The sequence below is a fragment of the Musca autumnalis genome, unplaced genomic scaffold (genome assembly GCF_047663935.1).
Source record: "Musca autumnalis isolate F117 unplaced genomic scaffold, ASM4766393v1 scaffold_4, whole genome shotgun sequence".
Classification (NCBI taxonomy): Eukaryota; Metazoa; Arthropoda; class Insecta; order Diptera; family Muscidae; genus Musca; species Musca autumnalis.
In genome coordinates, this window is record NW_027411977.1 from 48,426,404 (window position 1) to 48,446,889 (window position 20,486).

Consider the following 20,486-nt stretch of genomic DNA (forward strand, 5'->3'; position numbering starts at 1 on the left):
CTTCACCGTTGCACACAATTTACTTATACCGGCTCCAATCTTGCAACTCTTCAGATGATTTAATCACTTGTTCAGCTTATGTTCACCGACCAGCCTGTTAACTTCCAGTGTCAGCTCCCAGACACGCTCATTTGCTAATCCCGCCGCCTCTGCTGGGGTATTCGACCAGCAGGGATATGGCGAGCGGCTGCAGCAGTGATGATGTCTCGGAACGTCCTTTTTGCTACCCGAACATCAGAAGAATTGGTGATTGGTGAACTCTCTGAAATACGGCCAATCAGCTTTCTTATGATTGACGAATGTGCGGCGTTCAGAGGTGATGAAATCGGGTGGTTTGCAAATGGAGACAATTATGGGGAGATGGTCCAAGGGAAATGACGGGTTGCCAGGTGACGTCATTTATCAAACCAGGTGACACGATGGTTATGTCTGGTGAACTGTGACATTCTCCTCTAATTCTGGTAGGGGCGTCCTCATTGACCGTGCAAAACGATGTACCCCTCTCGTCGTTTCCGAATGCCGAATGCCACATCTCATGATGCGCATTAAAGTCCCCCAGGACCAGACGATTGTGACCTTCCAAAAGCGGGCTAATGTCAGGCCCGTAATTTGAGATACAGCTATTTCTCGGCGGGATTTATACGTTCAGCAACGCTATCTCAGCAGTTCCACACCTGACTGCTATCCCCATACATTTCATGTACGGGTCATTAGAGACAGGCTCAAGCGAGATAGGTCTGTATTGGACAGACTGGTGCAATAGAAAAGCTAATCCCCCACCTCCACTTCTGGTGCCATCCTCCTTAACACGTTGTAAGCTACAGTTGTTGTTGAGCTTGGTTTCTTGTACCGCCGTGACATTGATGTTCTTCCGGATCATGAATTTGCATTAAATTGCAAAAAGGATGCCGCAATTGTAGGATGAACTTAGTCTGAAAATAAGTACATAGTAAATATATGTATGTATATTCATACGTCGCTAATCATTAGTTATATTGTTCTCACAAGTAGTATTGCCTCATTATTTTATTTATTTGTCATGATGGAATGTTTTACAGGAACCAACAAATTTTTAAATAAATCACCCCTTAATTAATCAAAATTTTATTTGTATGCAAAAAAATGTTTATTAACAGCAATTGAAACAGATTTCGATAATCATATTTAACAGCAACAATAAGACTAATCTAATAACAAATGTTTCAATTTCTTATTTCTTTATACGGAAGGAATGCTTAATGCAAAATGGTTTTATTTAGATTCTGTATCTAGCAGGGTGAGTTATATGTTTTCTTAAATAAATTACAATAAATATTTAAATACATTCTAAATGTGTTCAATCCAAATTACAAATATTCAAATATTCTACGCCATTGCTTTCTCTTATTGTGGATGATGATCTGCTCTATTGTTAGGAACCACCACCAAATGATGAAACCAATGTTGCTGAAAACATAAAAAAAGAAAAATTATTAACTTTGCAATATAATGAAACGTAATAAGATTTTTTTCAAGAAACATAGATACATATTTTATTTAAGTAGTTAGGGTTTCAATTTGGGGCAAGTGTCACAATCTCAGAAAAGTGCAGTAAAAATGGAGAAACCGGAAATATAACAAGTAAAAAAGTATCAGTCGGCTTTGCCGACAGAGACATACCCTCAGCCTATTTGAATTGGAACTTTCATCTACGGACAGATCGAATGTATTTAGGGTCTTTTCAGAATTTTGTGGCACTTTTTGGACATTTGAACTTGCCGACAAAATCGTGGATTAGGATTAAAGGAAATGAACCGACATAGTGCATTACGGAAGTGGATCTTATTTTGAGAGCCATATCTTTTCGATAAATATCGCGCTCACTAGTCATTTCAGTGGATTATCGTACACCTGTTGGACCAGTATGCCAGGAAGCATGGACTTGTCCACGGAAAACATAATATGGCTGTACATCATCGGTATAAATTTCCAAAGGATCTCTGAACAGACCCTAAACTGCACTTGGACACAAATGTTGAATTTTGTGGGAGAGGTATCCTAAGGAGAGGACCGATATGGGCCATTTTAGAAGTTAAACTATGTTTGGACAAAATATGACGAAAGTAAAATTTTGGACCAAATTGGTCTATCACTTCGAGAGAGTTATTATGCTCTCCAACTACAACATATGGTGCCACAGGGGGTTTTTACAACTTTCGTTTTTCCAAGAAGTATGGACTTGCTACTGAAAAAACTTTTACCGTTGTAATTGAGTCAGCGATTGCAAGTTGCTTCATCAGAAATCAAAGTTAGTCAATAGCAGGTCTTAAAGTGAACTTATCCGAAATTTTGTGTGGAGGTACCCGAAGGAATGGGCAAATATAGTTCATATTCAAACCTGATCTATATATGGTAGATATATTAGGATGCGTAAAGTATGGACCAAATCGGTCCGTCCCTTCAAGAGTTATCGTGTGCACAATTTTTCCGAACATTTTTGAATTTTTATGGGGGAGGTACCTGAAGGAGTGAACCGATATGGCTTATCTTCGAACTTAAACTAAGTTTGGACAAAATATTATGTAGTAGGGTTTTGCCCCTGATGAAACTTGTACGGCCGTATGGGGAGCCGTGTATACAAGTTGCTAAAACAAAAATCAAAGCGATTCGTGAGATGGCCCTAAACTGAATTTTTCCGAAATTTTGTGTGGGAGGTACCCGAAGGAGTGGACCGGTTGAGTCCATATTGAAAAAATATCTAAGTCTGGTACAAGTTTCACGATGTGCAAAGTATGGACCAAATCGGTTACTCCCTTTAAAAGTTATCGTGCGCACAAGTTTTCGGAACATTTTCGAACTTTTGTGTGAGAGGTACCGGAAGGAGTGGACCGATATAGCCCATCTTCGAACTTAAACTAAGTTTGGGCAAAATATTACGAAAGCCAAAATTTGAACCGAATCGGTTAGTCCCTTCGAGAGTTATCGTGCGGTCCAGCCAGCCAGACAGACAGACAGACGGACGGACATTGCTCAATCGACTCCAAATTGTCTGAAACTCATTTCGTCCAAACATACTTGGGGTCCAAAACCATTATTTCGATGAGGCACATTTTGCCCGTATGAAAGTGTATATACCCTTCATATCGTAAAGGCAGAGGGTATAAAAATATTATTTCCTGAGAAGATGCATCTACCCTCTTTTATCAGAATATCTCACATTAAATGTCCGGCCTCTTTATAGACAAGTTGCAAATTTACTTCGACAGTACAGGCCCGCCGCACCGTGGTTCAGAATCGTCAAAATTCTGTAACATTTTTTGTTTGATAGATAATACAATCAGCTTTCCGATGCATCAAAAATGATCAAATTCAAATTCGGTCTAGTGGTTGCAGAGAAATTCAAGGTCAAATTTAAAATTTTGATTTTTTTATATTTTGGATCAAAATATGATTGATTTTGAGTTTTTCATATGTTTCGACATACCACCATTATTATAATACTTCTTTTGTCATTCTTTGGATTTTTCGATCAGATTTATAGTCCTCGCGTTATTATTATTCTCTTTTACCAGAATAAATAGTCTAAATGCTTATAGTTATTGCCATTTTAAAAATTGAGTACATATTAAACTGACTCAATTCACACTCGGTGAGAGAATTTAGGAGAGAGGATTTCTTTGTCTATACTTTTATTAGTCTATGGTTTCAATCTATTAAAAAAGCTCAAACACAAATAAAAAACCACAAAAATTATAATTTGCTAAAAAATAAAATTAATTAAATTTTCGATCAATGTTTTGGTATTTAACTTTTGCCTGAATTGGTATTCACATTATTTGCTAGATGGAAATCTGTGATATGTATAAATATTTTGATATTCTCACATGATTTTGAATACATTTTCCATATTTCAACATATTTTATTAAATTGTGTATAAATATGAAACAAAAATATTTAAAACATCATTCAAAAATATCAAAAATTTTGTATTTTAATTTTCGAAAAATTTGCCAATCCGATGTCCAGTAATCACATTATAATTTAATTCGTTCAATTATGTGATTGTATCTCGTATCTCTCTTATAGCTCGTGGTCAATATGACCTCGATATTCTCCGACCACGCAGGTTTTTTTAAACTCTTTAAACGTGAGTTTTCTATATCTAACCTTCGCATTATTATATACAACATTTTGTAGTGAGTTCTCTCACCTTCTTCCTTTCCCCATATTAAAAACAATGTTGGGAACCTCAAAACTCGCCAACGTAAACGAAGGCTGCTGTACATACAGTGTTGCTCAAAACATTTGCAACTGGAATGACTATTTCAAATAAAATGCAAATATTTTTGTAAGTTGATTGTTGATTGTTTTAAAGATTTAAAAAATCATGTTGTCATGTTATTATACCCTCCACCATATGGAAGGGGACAAATTCTATTATCTTTCGATTTGGTGATCAAGTACATTTTTTCAAGTCTTATAACTTCAATATTGTTTTAAATCGACCAAAAATACTGGTTTCACAACTCCAAAACGAATTCCATACATTGTTTGCAAAATTTCTATGAAAAATCCCATTTTTACTGGAAATTACTGCTTTCCCAAAAATTTCCCAATATTGGTATACGGGTACCGGTATATATCGGAGGGGTTCGTATATGCAGATTTATCGGTGCTAAGACTTCTTTTAACATCTATTGATGACCTCTGACAGATCTGCATAATAATTTGTATAATTATTTGATCATCCTCTACAGGAGATGTAGTTGTCCATACACATAATTCCATCCTATGGAGATTTTAGTACATTTTACGCGGTATCCAGCCCATTAAAGATATTATACTTTCCCTATGTTCATTTTTGCACTTCGTTGGATCCATAATTTTCAAAAATAAAAATTATTGCAATAACTTGTGTTTTCTTAAAAATTTAGACATGCTTTGTTTTCGGCATACTTGTCTGCAAAAGTAAACATAGGTGGGATAACATGTACTCCTCATGAAGGTTTTTTGCCCCCTTCTTCTTATTAAAAAAAAAAAAAAACACCTATGCCAATCAATACAAAAAACTCGTAAACAATGAAATAAATAGATGTTCGTAGTACCTAGTACGGAGCAGGCTAAAACAGGCGTTCCTCCGATAGTTCATATTTTTTAAACATACGTGTTAATAACTGAATAATCATTTTTAAATCTTGAAAATTGGGCCAATAAAGAGTCAATTTACAAAAATACATGCATTTCAAAACCTAAAATGTCTCTAAAACAAGACAAAAAGTATCAGTCGGCTTTGCCGACAGAGATATACTCTCCGAACTTTGTATATTGAAACAATTTTTTCTCAAAAACGTATGAATTTAGAGGGTTTTGAAAAATGTTGGGCGTATGAAGCGACAAAAATTATGATTAAGATTAAAGATCAAACGTTTTGCGGAGGAGGTCTTCAAGTGAAGTTATCCGAAATTTTGTGTGGGAGGTACCGGATGGAGTGGACAAATATAGTCCATATTTGAACCTGATCTATATCTGGTAGATATATTAGGATGTGTAAAGTATGGACCAAATCGGCCACTCCCTTTCAAGCGTTACAGAAGGACAACTTTTTTTGAACTTTTGTGGGGAGGTACCTGAAGGAGTGGACCGATATGGCTTATCTTCGAACTTAAACTATGTTTGGTCAAAATATTACTAAGGCCAAATTTTGGACCGAATCGGCAGATCCGTTCGAGAGTTATCTTGCGCTCCAAGCACTACACACGGTTCCATAGATGTTTTTCTGCAACTTTCAGGCTATTTTCTCAAAAAGTATGGACTTGCCCCTGATGTAAGTTGTGCTGTCGTACAGGGGGCAGTGAATACAAGTTGTTACAACAAAAATCAAAGCGATTCGAGAGCTGGTCCTAAACTGAACTTATCCCAAATTTTGTGTGGGAGGTACCCGAAGTAGTGGACCGAATGAGTCCATATTGGAACCATTCTAAATCTGGTAGACACTTCACGATGTGCAAAGTATAGACCAAATCGGATAAGCCCTTCAAGAGTTATCGTACGAACAAATTTTCCGAACATTTTCGAACTTTTGTGGGGGAGGTACTGGAAGGAGTGGACCAATATAGCCCCTCTTCGAACTTAAACTAAGTTTTTACAAAATATTACTAAAGACAAATTTTGGACCGAATGGGTTGATCCGTTCGAGAGTTATCGTGCGCTCCAGCCAGACAGACCGACGGACATCGCTAGATCGACTCCAAATTGTCTTAAACACATTTCGTCCAAACATACTTGGGGTCTAAAACCATTATTTCGATGAGGCACATTTTGCCCGCATGAAAGTGTATATACCCTCGGTAGCATAAATGCAGAGGGTATAAATAGATTAAATGTGAAATAAGTACCTGAGTTGCAAATGTTTTGAGCAGCACTCTTTGTATTTCTGGCCTAATAATTACAATTCCAATATTTACCATCAACCAGTATGAACGGCGTTAAGTTAAGCCGGGCCGAACTTTTTCTACCCTGCACGACGAAACTACGAATATTCCAGAAGAGGATTATCAGTAACCATAGAACGGTACCTACCGATTTTCGGTATTTTAAAGGTTTTAGTCTCATTATCACACCGAAATATTTAGCTAAATTTGGTATTTTGTGTACTTTGGGGTTACAAAAATTTTCCGCGGCCATTTGATTTAGCCCCCACAGAGCGGTACCGTCCTATTTTCGGTATTTTGAAGGTTCTAACCTCATTATCACACCCAAATTTGCTGAAATTTAGTACTTAGTCTTCCTTAGAGGTACAAAGCCTTCGCCAGTTCTGTGTCGATAACGCACGGGTTTCAGTATTATCCAGGGTTTTGCTTCATTTGAAAATTGATATTCTTTGAGGCTACAAAACTTCTCCCCAGAAATTGGTAAGTACAGGTGCACGTTTTGATATAGCCCCCATAGAACGATACCGCCTTAACATCATTATCACATCTGAATGACTGAAATTATGACCAAACAAGTGAGCAAAGGCTAGAGTCGGGACGAGGCCGACCATGTGATACCCTACACCACTACCCATGTGCATAAGCCTTTCACTGGTAAACATTTCTATTAGGGAATATAATCCGACTATCACCAAACATAATATGCCTCTTTCTCTCTGGGACCCCCATAAGCAACCAAAATTTCGTGACCATCCGATCAAAATTACGACCTGCATGATTGCAAAAAATGGAAGAATTGGATGCATTACCGACTATTGTGGTATCTCCCTTGTTTGACCACCTTCGCCAACCTACCTTACACCAATGTAAAGGTAATATTTTCTTCTTCCATTGACAGGCTTTGCCGTTGGAATACTCCTACTATAAACCGATATATTCACAAATAATACAACTTTGAATTTGTCTTCACACGAGTTTTTCCCCATTCCGACCCCTAAATATTATCCGACTATCACCAAAATCAATAGACTTTTTCCTCTGTGGGGGCCCTATCAACCCCAAAAATTTTTGGTGACTATCCGATCAATGTTCCAACTTGTAGCGTGATTACAAAAAAATGGAAAAATTGTGATATGTTACTGACTTTTGCGATATCTCGGTTGTTTGCCCACCTTCGCCAACATACTTTGCATCAATATAAAGGAGATCTTTTCTTCTTCCATTGACGGGATTTCCTTTTGGAATACTCCTACCAGAAGCGAAGATAATCACATAAGAAAAAAACGTAGACTTTTCTCCACATAAGCTTTTTGCTTATTCCCACTCCCTAATATTATCCGACCATCAACAAACTTAATAGGCTCAGGCTTTGCTTTGGGAAGCTCCCCAACCAAAGCTGTGATATTCGTCATTATAAATCGCAAAAATGAAAAGTTGGGTTGTATTAGCGACTATTGCGATATCTTTGTTGTTTGACCATCTACGATGACCTACTATACATCGTTGTAAAGGTGATATTTTCTACTTTCACTAGCAGGTGTACCCCTAATAGATGCGGAGATATTCGCTTTGAAATAAAACGTTGACTTTTTCTCCAAATAAGTTTTTTGCCCATTCCGACCTCTGAATATTATCCGACCATCACCAAAATCAAAAGGCTTCTTTCCCTCCGGGACCCCCATCAACACCCAAAATTTGGTGATGATCCGATCAAAATTGCGACCTGTAGCGTGATTACAAGGCTTAAATGAACAGACGAACGGACTGACGGACGGACACACATAGACAGATCGACTTAGCTCGTCGAGACATTCATTTTTGGTATATATAAGTATGGGTCTACGACCATTATTTTGATGCGTTACAAACGGCCAAAACCAACTTATAATACCCTCACCACATAGTGGTGTTGGGTATAAAAAGGGTGGTCCAAAATCTTCCCTAAGTACCAACTAATTTCAGTCATTTAGATGTGATGACGTTAAATCGGTATCGTTAGATATTTTTACAGGCACAAGTCCATGTTCTTATATAGCCCCAATAGAACGCACCTCCCGATTGTCGGTATTGTGAAGGTTTTAGCCTCATTATCACACCGAAATGCCTCAAATTTAGTACTTGATCTTCCTTGGGGCTCCAAAACATGTACAGGTCCACGTTTCGATATAGCCCCATAGAACGTACCTTCCGTATTTCCAAAATTTAAGTCTCATTATCACACAGAAATGGCTGAAATTTGATACTTGGTCTTTCTTGGAGCTACAAACTTTCCCTAGACATCGAACAGTTCCGCCCGATTTACGGTATTTTCAGGGCTTAACCTCACCGAAATGGCTGAAATTTGGTATTTAGTCGTTATTAGGGCTTTAAAAACGTCCCCCCGAAGTTTGTACAGGTACAGGTCCACGTTTTGATAGAACGTACCTTCTGATTTTAGATTTTTAAGGTTTTAGGCAAGACATTGTTTGACCGAAATGGCTGAAATTTTGAAATTCAGATTCTGAATTGGCATTTAAGTTTGTTTAAACAAGTAAAAAAGTTTCAGTCGGCTTGGCCGACAGAGATATACCCTCAGCCTCTGACATCTATATAATACGATTTACAACGTTTCGAGGGTTATCCTACTTACTTACTACCCAGTGGCCAGGCTTTTTTGAAGCTTTTGGGCCATTATCTCAAAAAGTAAGGACTTGCCGCTGAAAAAAATGTACTGGGGAAAGCGAATACAAGTTTTTACAACAAAAACCAAAGGGATTTTGGGCAGATTCGTGTGATGCGTTCGCGAGTTATCGTGCGCTCCAGCCACTACACATGGTGCCATAGGGGTATTTTAAGCCTTTCGGTCTATTTTCTCAGGAAGTATGGACTTTCCCCTAAAAAACGTGCACTGTCGTGTACTGTCGTTGTTACAACAAAAATCAAAGCGATTCGAGAGCAGGTCCTAAACTGAACATTTCCGAAATTTTGTGTGGGAGATAACCGAAGGAGTGGACCGATAGAATCCATATTGCAATCTCATCTATGTCTGGTAGAAATTTCACGATGTGCAAGGTATGTACTAAATCGGTTACTCACTTCAAGAGTTATCGAGCGCACAATTTTTCCGAACATTTTCGAACTTTTACGGGGGAGATGTCTGAAGGAGTGGAATGATATGGCTCATCTTCGAACTTAAACTAAGTTTGGGTAAAATATTACTAACGCCAAATTGTGGACCAAATCGGTTCATCCGTTCGAGAGTTATCGTGCTAACAAGCCAGACGGACGGACATTGCTAAATCAAATCCAAATTGTAGGAAACGGATTTCGTCCTAACATACTTTGGGTCTAAAATCATTATTTCGATGAGGCACATTTTGCCTGTATATACCCTGGGTTAGCATAAATACTGAAGATACAAAAATTTGATATTCCATATTCCGCATATTCCACTTCTCCTAGGAATTTTCTAAACTAATTTTGTTCCATTTTACTCAAACAACTTATGGTAGTGGGTAGAAAAAGTTCAGCCCGGCCGAACTTTAGAATCGATTTTCCTGGCCAAATCCCCAATTTTTTGTCGTCACCGATTGTCAATTTCCATATGGGATTCGGTAGTAAACCATGGTAGAACAATATAAGGTAACAGCAATACCCATCTGACTAAACTGGGCTGTAATGTTAGTGCCAAATTCCATACGACATTTTATATTTCTATTTCAATTTTCAATGTATAGGGATATATATATTTTTTGAGAAAAAATATGTAATTCGGAAAAAACTATTTCCCGTAAAGACTTCTTCATATCAATAATATGTAACATCTTCCAAGTCCGAACAATGTGCCAGACACTATAACACTGCGTATATAAGCAGTTCAACATTTGTTAAAATGTGTGGTATTTTGTTAAATTTTAACAAATTAAAGCCATAATAAACATGTGCTTCTTTGATTTCAAAAAAAAAATGTTTGAAACAGCTTCTCCTTTTTCAATGAATTTTTAGCGACCCCACACATTTTTGCATGAATTCCACTTTCTGCGTAAAATTATCCATTAAATTTAATGCTATGGATACTTTCAAATTGAAAATGTAACGATTTTTCATTCATGTTTTCAAAATATTCAATCAAATGTGAAAAATATTAGTTTTATAAATTCCAATAATTTATAAACATTTCCTTGTTTTGTTTACATTTACCGGTGACACTAACATTACTAACAAAAACAAATTTCTATGTGGTTGTTGTTGAGTTGTATTTCTTGTAGTATTTACTCTGACTTCTTTGTTCTACCATGGTAGTAAACATATTTAAATTAAGGAAACCAACACATTAGGTCAAAATATTGGAAGGTATAGGCGTGGTGTACTCCTTGATTTGGGAAAAAACGTAATTTTTGCAAATTTTTGGAGAAAGAAATACCTATTTCTCGGAAACTGTAACACGAAGAGAACTATTTTATTGCATCGGAAAGCTGAACAAAAAAGTCAGGAAAATATCTCTATCCGTTTAAAAGTTACAGAATTTGGACCAGGAAAAACATTTTGAACAACTGTGCACCCTTCTTACTTGTTCCCTTTGGGGACGTTGCGTGCTTTGGGGGAAACATGTTCCAAATTATGTAGTAGATATCGACCAAACCTATATTGTTTAACAACAATCTGTCAACCACACTCTTTTGTTTTTCCACTTACCGATCAATATGATAAGAATAATAGCAAGTATTATGGCTATAATGATTTTGGTCTTCATATGTTCCCACCATTTTTCGCGTTTTACTTTGTTGGCTGTTGTTTGAAATGTGGAGGCTTGTTGTTGAAGTTGTTCGGCTGTGGCGTTTAAATCTTCAAGTTTTTCTTGACGGTCCATTACCTTGTTGACATTGTTGTACATTATTTCAACAATTTCATCGGCTTGTTGTTGTGTTTGTTTTAAAAGTTCGGGAGTACGGTAACTGAAAATACAAAATGCCAAGTTAAAATATTGATTTGAATACTTGATTTTTCTAAACTTTTGAGAATTACAGTCAAAATTCTCTATGAAGAAAGACGTTAGTTCGTTGGTTTTAGAGAAGTTCGAGAAGTTAAAGGGCTATGTTTTTCTTCATTTACCCACACATACATACGTATATTTGCTCATACATACGTACATATTTAGAAAACCACAATGATGTTCAACTTACTCTGTATCATTCGAAATATTTTTGGAATAGTAAACACTCTCAGAAAGAGTTTCTTCCCCAAATATGTTGCTGTGTTTATCTGTTGCCATGTTTTTGTTTCCGCTTTTCTATTAGTTTACGTTTTTTTGTCAGTTTTTGTTTTCTTCTATTTTCAATTTTAATGGGTTTATTTGCCTTTTACCGTTATGCCACTTGCAATTCAATACTAATTATTCCACATAACATGATATTTTTAAGTTATATGAACGTCGTCTCGTATGTCTGCCCTCTGTGTTTGGTTAGCTGACTCATTTAAGAGCAAAACCCACAATATCTGTTAAGCGAAACGTTGTAGCTCGTCTAAGTGATCTCTTTATACTGAGATTAAAACATTTTATACAATAAAATTGTTTAAAAGCAAACACAAGTAGTTTTATTTATGTATTTAAATATCTCATGAGAAGAAATTAATTCTTCTCAGCTTTTTTTGGATTTCCCTTGACTCACTTGATTTGCTATTTAGTGGATAACGCCATTCAGAATGAGAAACAAATAAAATTATAAAAAATACGCTCATGTTTTGGTGGAGAGGGGGAAATCACTCACAATGATCCAACCGGTAGATGTTTTCGATTTCGTCATCGTTCTATGTATGAGGATTGATCGATCAATGGTGCGACATCTGTAATAGGTATACAGGGAGCGTACAAAATTGTATAAATTAATTATTATTTCATTCTTTGCAACCATTTGGTGATGGTATTATAAATTCAAATTATCAAATGTGCGCGTAGAGGATATTTCTTTGTTAACAATAGATCGTGTCAATCTTTGTTGCTATACCAATACCCCTAGGTCAGGATTAGGGGGTATTATAAGTTGGTTTTGACTCGAAATTAGAGTTGTTAAAATCTAGTTCGTTCGAACGACTTCATTATATAGTTCAATGTATTTGTATGAACGAACTGCGAATGAGTTATATTATCTCTTTGTTTTCATGAAATAACTCATTCGCATACGAACTATGGTACTGAACTAGTTCACTAGATTTAACAACTCTACTCGAAATTGGACTTCCTAGATACCGAATAATCGACTTTTGGCTGTAACTAGCCGCAAATCATGTAGCTTTAATCCTCAAAATACTAAAAATCGGGCGATCAAAACGTTGACCTATGTTTACAATTTTTTGTGGAGTATGTTTGCGTACACTGGGAATTCGAAATACCAAATTACCCCTAATATGGGCGGAGAATGTAGCTTAAATTCCCAACAAGTAAGAAAAGCGTTAAGTTTGGCCGGGCCGAACTTTTTATACCCTCCACCACGAACTGTATTGAGGTGAATAGGAACAATTAGTTTAATTTCGTTTATGAAAGAACTAAACTCTTCCTTTTATTGTAGGAGTAGTACATACATCTCAACTGATAATACTCCCTTCAAAACAGCTCATATGGGGCGACATTTTTGTTCTTTCCAAAACATGGACCAATATTTACAATTTTCCGAATTGAGCGAAATACATAAAATTTGGCAATACCGATTAGACCTAAACCTGTATGTTCTGGATTTGGATAGATGAAGAACATCGAAACATCGTTCTATGGAGGCTGTATAAAACGTTGTACCGATACATTTTTGGAGGGAATTTTCGTAACTCCAGCGAAGACTACTTATTTCAGTTATTCCAGTTTAAGAATGTGGCTAAAACGTTCAAAGCACCGAAAACTGTGAGGGACCTTTCTATGGGGGCTATATAAAAACATGGAACAATACCGGAAAATTTCAGGTGGAAAGTTTTATACCACCAACGGAGACCAAATATTAAATTTCATCCGTTTCGATGACACAACCGTCAAAATACCAAAAATCGGGAAGTACGCTTCTATAGGGGTTATTTGAAGATAAGGGCCTATACTAATAATTCTCTTCTTACTTACTTACTTAGCTGGCCCATTACAGAACATTTGTTCTATAGGCCTAACTAACATCAGCTATTTCGGTGGGGAAGGAAGACCAACTACCAAATGTCAGTAATTTCGATGGGATATTGAGCAGCAACCTTCAACATACTTAAAATCGGGAGGTACCGTTCTATGGGGGCTTTATGTAGTTATTAGTCTATGGGGGCTATATGAAGTCATGGACCTATACTGACAAACTTCAACTTGCAGCCATTTCGGAGTTATAATAAGGCTAAAACCTTCAATATACCAAAAATTGGGATATACCGATCTATGGAGGGTACATCAAAACGTGGACCGATACCGATAATTTTCTGGAGGACGAAATATCAAATTTCAGGCATTTTAGCAGAATAATATAGCTAAAAACTTCAAAAATACCGAAAATTGGGAGACATCGTCCTATTGGGGGCTACATGAGTGCATGGACCTATACCGACAAATTTGAAGTGGAAAGTTGTATACCCTTAACGAAGACTAGCTACCTATTTTCAGTCATTTCAGTGGGATATTGAGGTCACAACCTTCAAAATAGCGAAATCAGGAAGTACCGTTCTATGGGGGATATATGAAGAAGTGGACCTATACCGACAAACGAAGACAAGTTTCTGGGGCAAAGTTGTATACCCCCCAACGAAGACTAAATACCAAATATCAGCCGTTTCTGAGGAATATTGTGGCCTCAACCTTCAAAACATCGAAAATAGGGAGATAAGTTGTATGGGGGCTATATGAAGTAGTAGACCTATACCTACAAATTTCTGGGGGAAAGTTGTATACCCCCACCTAAGACCAACTACCAAATTTCAGCAATTTTGGTAGGATAATAGAGCTAAAACCTTCCAAATACCGAAAATCGGGAGATATCGACCTATGTGATATATATCAAAACGTGGACCTATATAAAAATGTTTTCGTAGAAATGGCCTCTGCAAACACAAAATAAAAAAATTACAACCGATTCTGTGGTCAAATGGGACTAATGCATTTAAAATATCTTAAAATGACGCATACTATATATGGGGCGTTTTATTGGGGCTATAACAAAACGTGGACCTATATAAACAAAATTTGGTAGAAATATTATTAAGCCTCTAGAGACACAAAATGCCAAATTACAACCAATTCGGTGGTCAAATGGGACAGATATCTTAAAAACTTCCTTAAAACAACGACGCGTCACTTTGTATGGGGGCTATACGAAAACGTTGACCTACATAGCCCGCTTTCAATACCAAAAGTACTACATACATTTAATAGATTTTACCAAAATTGTATCCACCTACTTCAATCCGTTCGAACGCTAGAGTGATTTCCACAGACGGACATGGCTATATCGATGTAGAATTGCACGCTGATCTAGAATATATATAGTTTGTGGGGTCTACAAGGATTATTTGGAGTAGTTACAAACGGAATGACAAACTTAACATACCCCCCATCCTATGGTGGAGGGTATAAAAATACTAAAAATCAAGAGGTACCTGATTTTTAATGCATTACACTGGTAACCCTGATCTCAAAAACAATTGTTTGCTGAAAACATGGCTAACCCGTTGAAACTTTGTTGCTTATACTTGGTTTACATTTACGAAATCCACTCGATTTCAACTGTCAATTCCTTTGCGTATACGTCAAATGAAAACTCATCTGAAATCCATTTGATTTCATTTGACGTTTAATCAATGGAATTGACAGTTGAAATCGAGTGGATTTCGTAAATGTAACCTTACTATTATTCTCTTTTCCGATATGTGTTGATCATGAGTGCTGCAAAATTTGAGTATGCGTGTCCGATGCTTTTTTATTATAGCAACAATATCAAATATCATCAGAATCGCTAGCAATATTTTTGTGAAATTTGTTGCTACATGTTGCCGTTGTTCATAGTTAGTAAATATATTTCGAAGAAATTTTAGCAGGCAAAGCTGCAAATATTCGGTGATTTTGCTAATATGGCGTTAGCATTTTAAACCCTGGGTGGCTTAAATCCTCAAAATACAGAATATAAAGAAATACCGTTATATGGGGGCTATACCACTATATTCCAGTAACGCGAGTCAGAAGATACGAAATCAATCAATCGTATATAAATGATCAAGAATACACTCAGCGCAGTGTTAAATTTGCCGTGTTTCGTGCGCAGGCTCTCTCTTTGGTCTTTTTCTCAGACTGGTCTATTTGAAAAAAAGAAAGTTGGTGATGATTACTTCACCTACATTACCAAGTGTAGATGAAGTCCCAAGACTTGTAATATTCTGTTGACAGGTGCATCTAAGCTTTGCTTTGGTTCCATTAAAATGTCGTTGTACCACCTTTGGACTTGCAAGCAGTTAACTGCCTTGAGAGCAAAACATGCTTCGCGCTCGGGAGAAGGCGATTGTGACTGGGACCATTGGCTATTAAAATGGGAACGACCTCATTTTAATTTATTAAAATGCTTACATTAAATAAAACACAATTTTGTTTTTCAAAATAGTCAAGCTTAATCGCATAGTCATTGTTTTAATATTTTATTAAAACAACCTTAATTTATTAGTGGGAAAAAATTGGCGGTGTTTACCAAGGGGTAAGGCAGGGAAGACTATAGTTTCAGATCTCTCCACAGATCTTCATCAGTTCCCTCGTTTCTTTTTATACCCAAGTGCCAATTGCTCGCTCAAATAGATACGTATGCAAAGAAACAGTTTGATCGAGAATTTCTTTGGCACGACCTAAACTCGAACAACTGCACTTGCAAACAAAACCAAATCTTTCCCACTGCTATGCGTTTGTTGAGTCTCAACGAAAAAACACATAACACATAGTGTTGCTAACAACAGCAATAAACCAAACTTTTGACGGTGCCTGGTCTCACAATTAGGAGGGTTAGCGTTTTTTTATTTGGGATGATGACTTCTATTTTGTTTTTTTAAATAGTCAGACTTAATCCCATAGTGTTTGCAAGTGCAGTTGTTCGAGTTTAGGTCGTGCCAAAGAAATTCTCGATCAGAGTGTTTCTTTGGATACGTATCTGTTTGAGCGAGCAATTGACACTTGGGTATAAAAAGTTTCTTGTTGAAAAACAAGAAAGGCCATGTTTATAGTATAGCCTTTGGCAGGGTTAACCTTCTTAATGATGATTTATTTGACGTATACGCAAAGGAATTGACATTTGAAACCCAGTGGGTTTGTTAAATCCGGTTATATATAAACGTACTATTACAAGGGAACTGATGAATATCTGTGGCGAGATCTGAAACTATAGTCTTCCCTGCCTTACCCCTTGGTAAACATCGCCAATTTTTTCCACTAATAAATTAAACTTGTTTTATTAAAATATTAAAACAACGACTATGGGATTAAGCCTGACTATTTTGAAAAGCAAAATAGTTTTCCAAAATATTCAATCAAATGGAAAAATATTAGTTTTATAAATTCCAATAATTTCCTTGTTTCGTTTACATTTACCGGTGACAGTAACGTTACAAACAAAAACAAATTCCTTTGTGGTTGTTGTTGAGTTGTATTTGTTGTAGCATTTACTTTACCTTATATTTGTTTTACCATGGGAACAACATAAATACATTTTGAAAATCTTCTAAAATAGAACAAATTTGAATGAAAATGTAAATAAAAAGCATTCAGGTCATTGTTATTACACGTTTACGATGAAAAGAAGTATTTTATGGTAGCAAATTTCGAATTTTCAAATTTCATGAGTAGACCCCATTACATTTTGAAAACCAAATTTACAAAAACAGTAAAAATACAGCTGATTGTCACTTCTACCTTATATAAATTTGACTTGGTCGCAGTATGATATACCGCCCACATCAATAAATGTAAGCAAATCTGACTTAAATACCACTACAAAAGCAGTTTTCACAGGGTGAGGGTTTTCCCTAACGTTATCGAGTTTACAGTAATGTAGCAAGGTAAAGCCAGGTACACTTTTCCAGTTTTGAATGACAGCTTTGCTCAAATATCGCTTGTGACCGTCCATGATTGTCAGTTATCCACATACTTTTTGGTTGTTGGACACTTCAAACTTCTGAAAAAATTATGCAGGGTTTTTCATATACCAATTCGGCTTTATTGGAGTCCATGGAAGACGAACATGTTAACGGTAAATACAGAGAAAAAGGACTTTCTTGGATTTTCAACTTTAAACGGGCATTACTTCCCCATTTCTCTAACTTTTCTTGTAGCCTAACGGTTGAAATTGGGTGGTACCGTTATATAAAGGCTATACCAAAATGTGGACCGATATAGTCCACCTTCGAACTTGGCTTGTCTGCAGACAAAAAACGCATTTTCCAACATTTCATCGTCCTAAAAACTTGTAAGGAAATGATAAAAGTCGGGCGGGGCCGACTATATGATACCCTACACCACTGCGAATATAATATATATAATATAATTGTTCCACAAACATCCCAGGCGGGACAGGGGAGACTTCTCTCATATCAATGTGTGCACCCTGATTCATATTAGGGGGTTATCATGAACGGTAATTCCCCGTGAATTTTTTCACTCTCTCCCTTAATTTGCAACGGCGGAAAGACGAAACTCACGGGGAAATTTCATTCATGATAACCCCCATTAGCTCAATGATATGGGGCCTACTGTTTATCGCCGAGTCCGAACGGCGTGTCTAAGACACCAATTGTAGAGAAGTTGTACAAGGCTGAAATACTCAGAAAATGCCACCAACATTACTGAGGGATAGTTTGAGTGGGGTATTCCCCCATTGGCTCAACTTCATTTATTACCCTCTATTACAGAGAGTAATGTTTTTCAAAACTAACTGACAGTGTTGCAAAATTTTACTGATCGCTACCAATATTTTCAACATCTCATTTTACAGAGGATTATTGTTCAATATGTGGGTAAAGCCTTTTTTGAAGAAACTTCAAATATCCTGGTATTCGGGATTTGAGAAATACCGAAAAAAGCCGGGTTTTCTGAAGCGCCATCCCTGATCAGAATACATTCGAATAATGTTAGTAACATTTAAATTCACATAAAACAATAATTTATAAGGTTAGATGTTCAATAAGCAACACTAATAGGCAATACTAATAATTTAAAATATAAAAATCATTTCTAGGTACATAAAAATGTCATAAAAATCTCAAAATGGTGCATTGACTTTTAAAAACCGAAAGAAAGTAAGAAAAATCGTACGACAGCGTTCATGTTAAAACGATTTACATGATTACTCAAACCCATTAACACTAAATGGTGATATTCATTGTATGCATATTCAATTTTATTAATGGGCTGCATACGTTTATACATAATCCAATTGTATGAATACATTCATGTAAAACAAATATGTAAGTCGGTTTATGCATAGTTCTCAAAATGTTTTCCAGATTCAATGTTCAATTCATTTTATAAAATAACTAACTCGTTTGTTGGCGAAGTCATTTCCATTTTTAAGTTGTTGTTGCTTTTTACACAGAACAATTACGAATTTTATTTTCCGAAAATCAACATCACTATTTGAAAAGTGCCGACAAACTGAATTGTTGGTTGTTTTTGTGTTTCGTTGCACAAAATACGAACTTCCCTTTGAACTATTAATTATATACGAGTTGTATTTGTTGTATAGTAACCCACTACCACAAAATAGCGTGTCGTGCTTTCAAAGGTAAACTATGACTCCGCTCATCCTTATAATTGACTGACTAGTTGGCTATTGGTTTTAACACAATAGCAACTATTAACTAATATTTACACAGAGAATAATTATTTGTGAACCAAAATTCAAAGCTAAACACTGTTTAACAAAAGTTTGCTGAAGACTTACATACGTACTCACATGGATATGCTTTTGCATTTTAGTAAGAGATTCCAAATAAATATCCTATTTTTATGCGAGTTATTGCATCGGTAGTCACACGGTGAACACTTTCTTTGAGTTTTAAAAAGAAAGGAAAAGCTCCCTCATCTGGCAATCTGACCACAATGTGTCCCCATAAAAACGAATAATTAGGGTCCAATTGCATGTATTTTTACATGTGAATTCGTAAATTTCCCAAAGTGCTCTCGACTTTAACGTTTTCTTTATTGATTTATTAGAAATCATTAATTGTATAGTAGTGTAGATGATCAAACAAACATTTCCTAATTTAACACCTACATTAAATACGAACTGCGCAGTAACGTCATTACAATGAAATGAAATCAAACATTTTTCTGTGTAATAGTCTAAATAACGTCATGTCCAGAAAAATAATCCTACTCCATAAGAGCAGAAGGATATTGACCTACGTGAATGCAACACAAAGAATATTTCTGGCCATAAAAGTGTTTTTGTGGTGATTCATATCATTCAATATGATTTTCTAAGTGGAATGGTAAACATGGAGAACGGTGAGAAAACAAAACAAAATAAGGTTATGGGCAAGTTCACTTTAAATATTCAATTCACTATAAAAACAGTAAGGAAAGGATCATAGTCGGGCGGGGCCGACTATATGATACCCTACATCACTGTGAATGTGTAATATATATAGAAGATATATATCAATTTTAACTGATTTCTATATAATATGGTACACTTATTACTAGACAAAATTCCGTCACACATTCCAAATGTCAGATATACGGTGTTTGGTGCAGCAAATACGTGAAATTGACCGAAAATATATATGGTAGCTGTATCCAAATCTGAACCGATTTCGATGTAATTTGGCACATTTATTTTTAGGTCGAATTCAGTCACATATTCCGAATTTCATCAAAATCGGACGTATGTATATAGCGTGTTAGGAGCAGCAAATACGTTAAATCGTCCGAAAAAATATATGGGAGCTATACCCAAATCTGAACCGATTTTCACCACAAGCAATAGTGTTCTTTCTATGGCTAAAAAATTATATTCCCCAATTTTCAGCTGAATCGAACAGAAAATGCGACCAGTACGTTGCGAACAAAAATAAATGAACAGACGGACAGATAGCTTTTATTGCTAGTGCTT

At 36.2% G+C, this 20,486-nt stretch overlaps 1 protein-coding gene across 3 annotated transcripts; it reads right to left on the minus strand.

Moving 5' to 3' along the window:
- Nucleotides 1-1,102: 1,102 nt before the first annotated feature.
- On the minus strand, nt 1,103-19,057 carry LOC141403370 (vesicle-associated membrane protein 3-like). 3 transcript variants are annotated; one of them, XM_073985682.1, is made up of 4 exons: nt 18,912-19,021; nt 11,574-11,930; nt 11,086-11,345; nt 1,103-1,446 (listed from the first exon to the last, which is right to left on the minus strand). In XM_073985682.1, exons 2-4 carry the CDS (start codon nt 11,660-11,662, stop codon nt 1,412-1,414), a joined length of 384 nt encoding a protein of 127 aa, XP_073841783.1. In that variant the 5' UTR covers nt 11,663-11,930; nt 18,912-19,021; the 3' UTR covers nt 1,103-1,411. The 3 variants fall into 3 exon arrangements, with proteins under 3 accessions (XP_073841783.1, XP_073841784.1, XP_073841785.1); XM_073985683.1 differs by lacking the exon at nt 18,912-19,021 and adding an exon at nt 12,060-12,234; XM_073985684.1 differs by lacking the exon at nt 11,574-11,930 and having other exon boundaries at nt 18,912-19,057.
- Between the last annotated feature and the right edge of the window lie 1,429 nt (nt 19,058-20,486).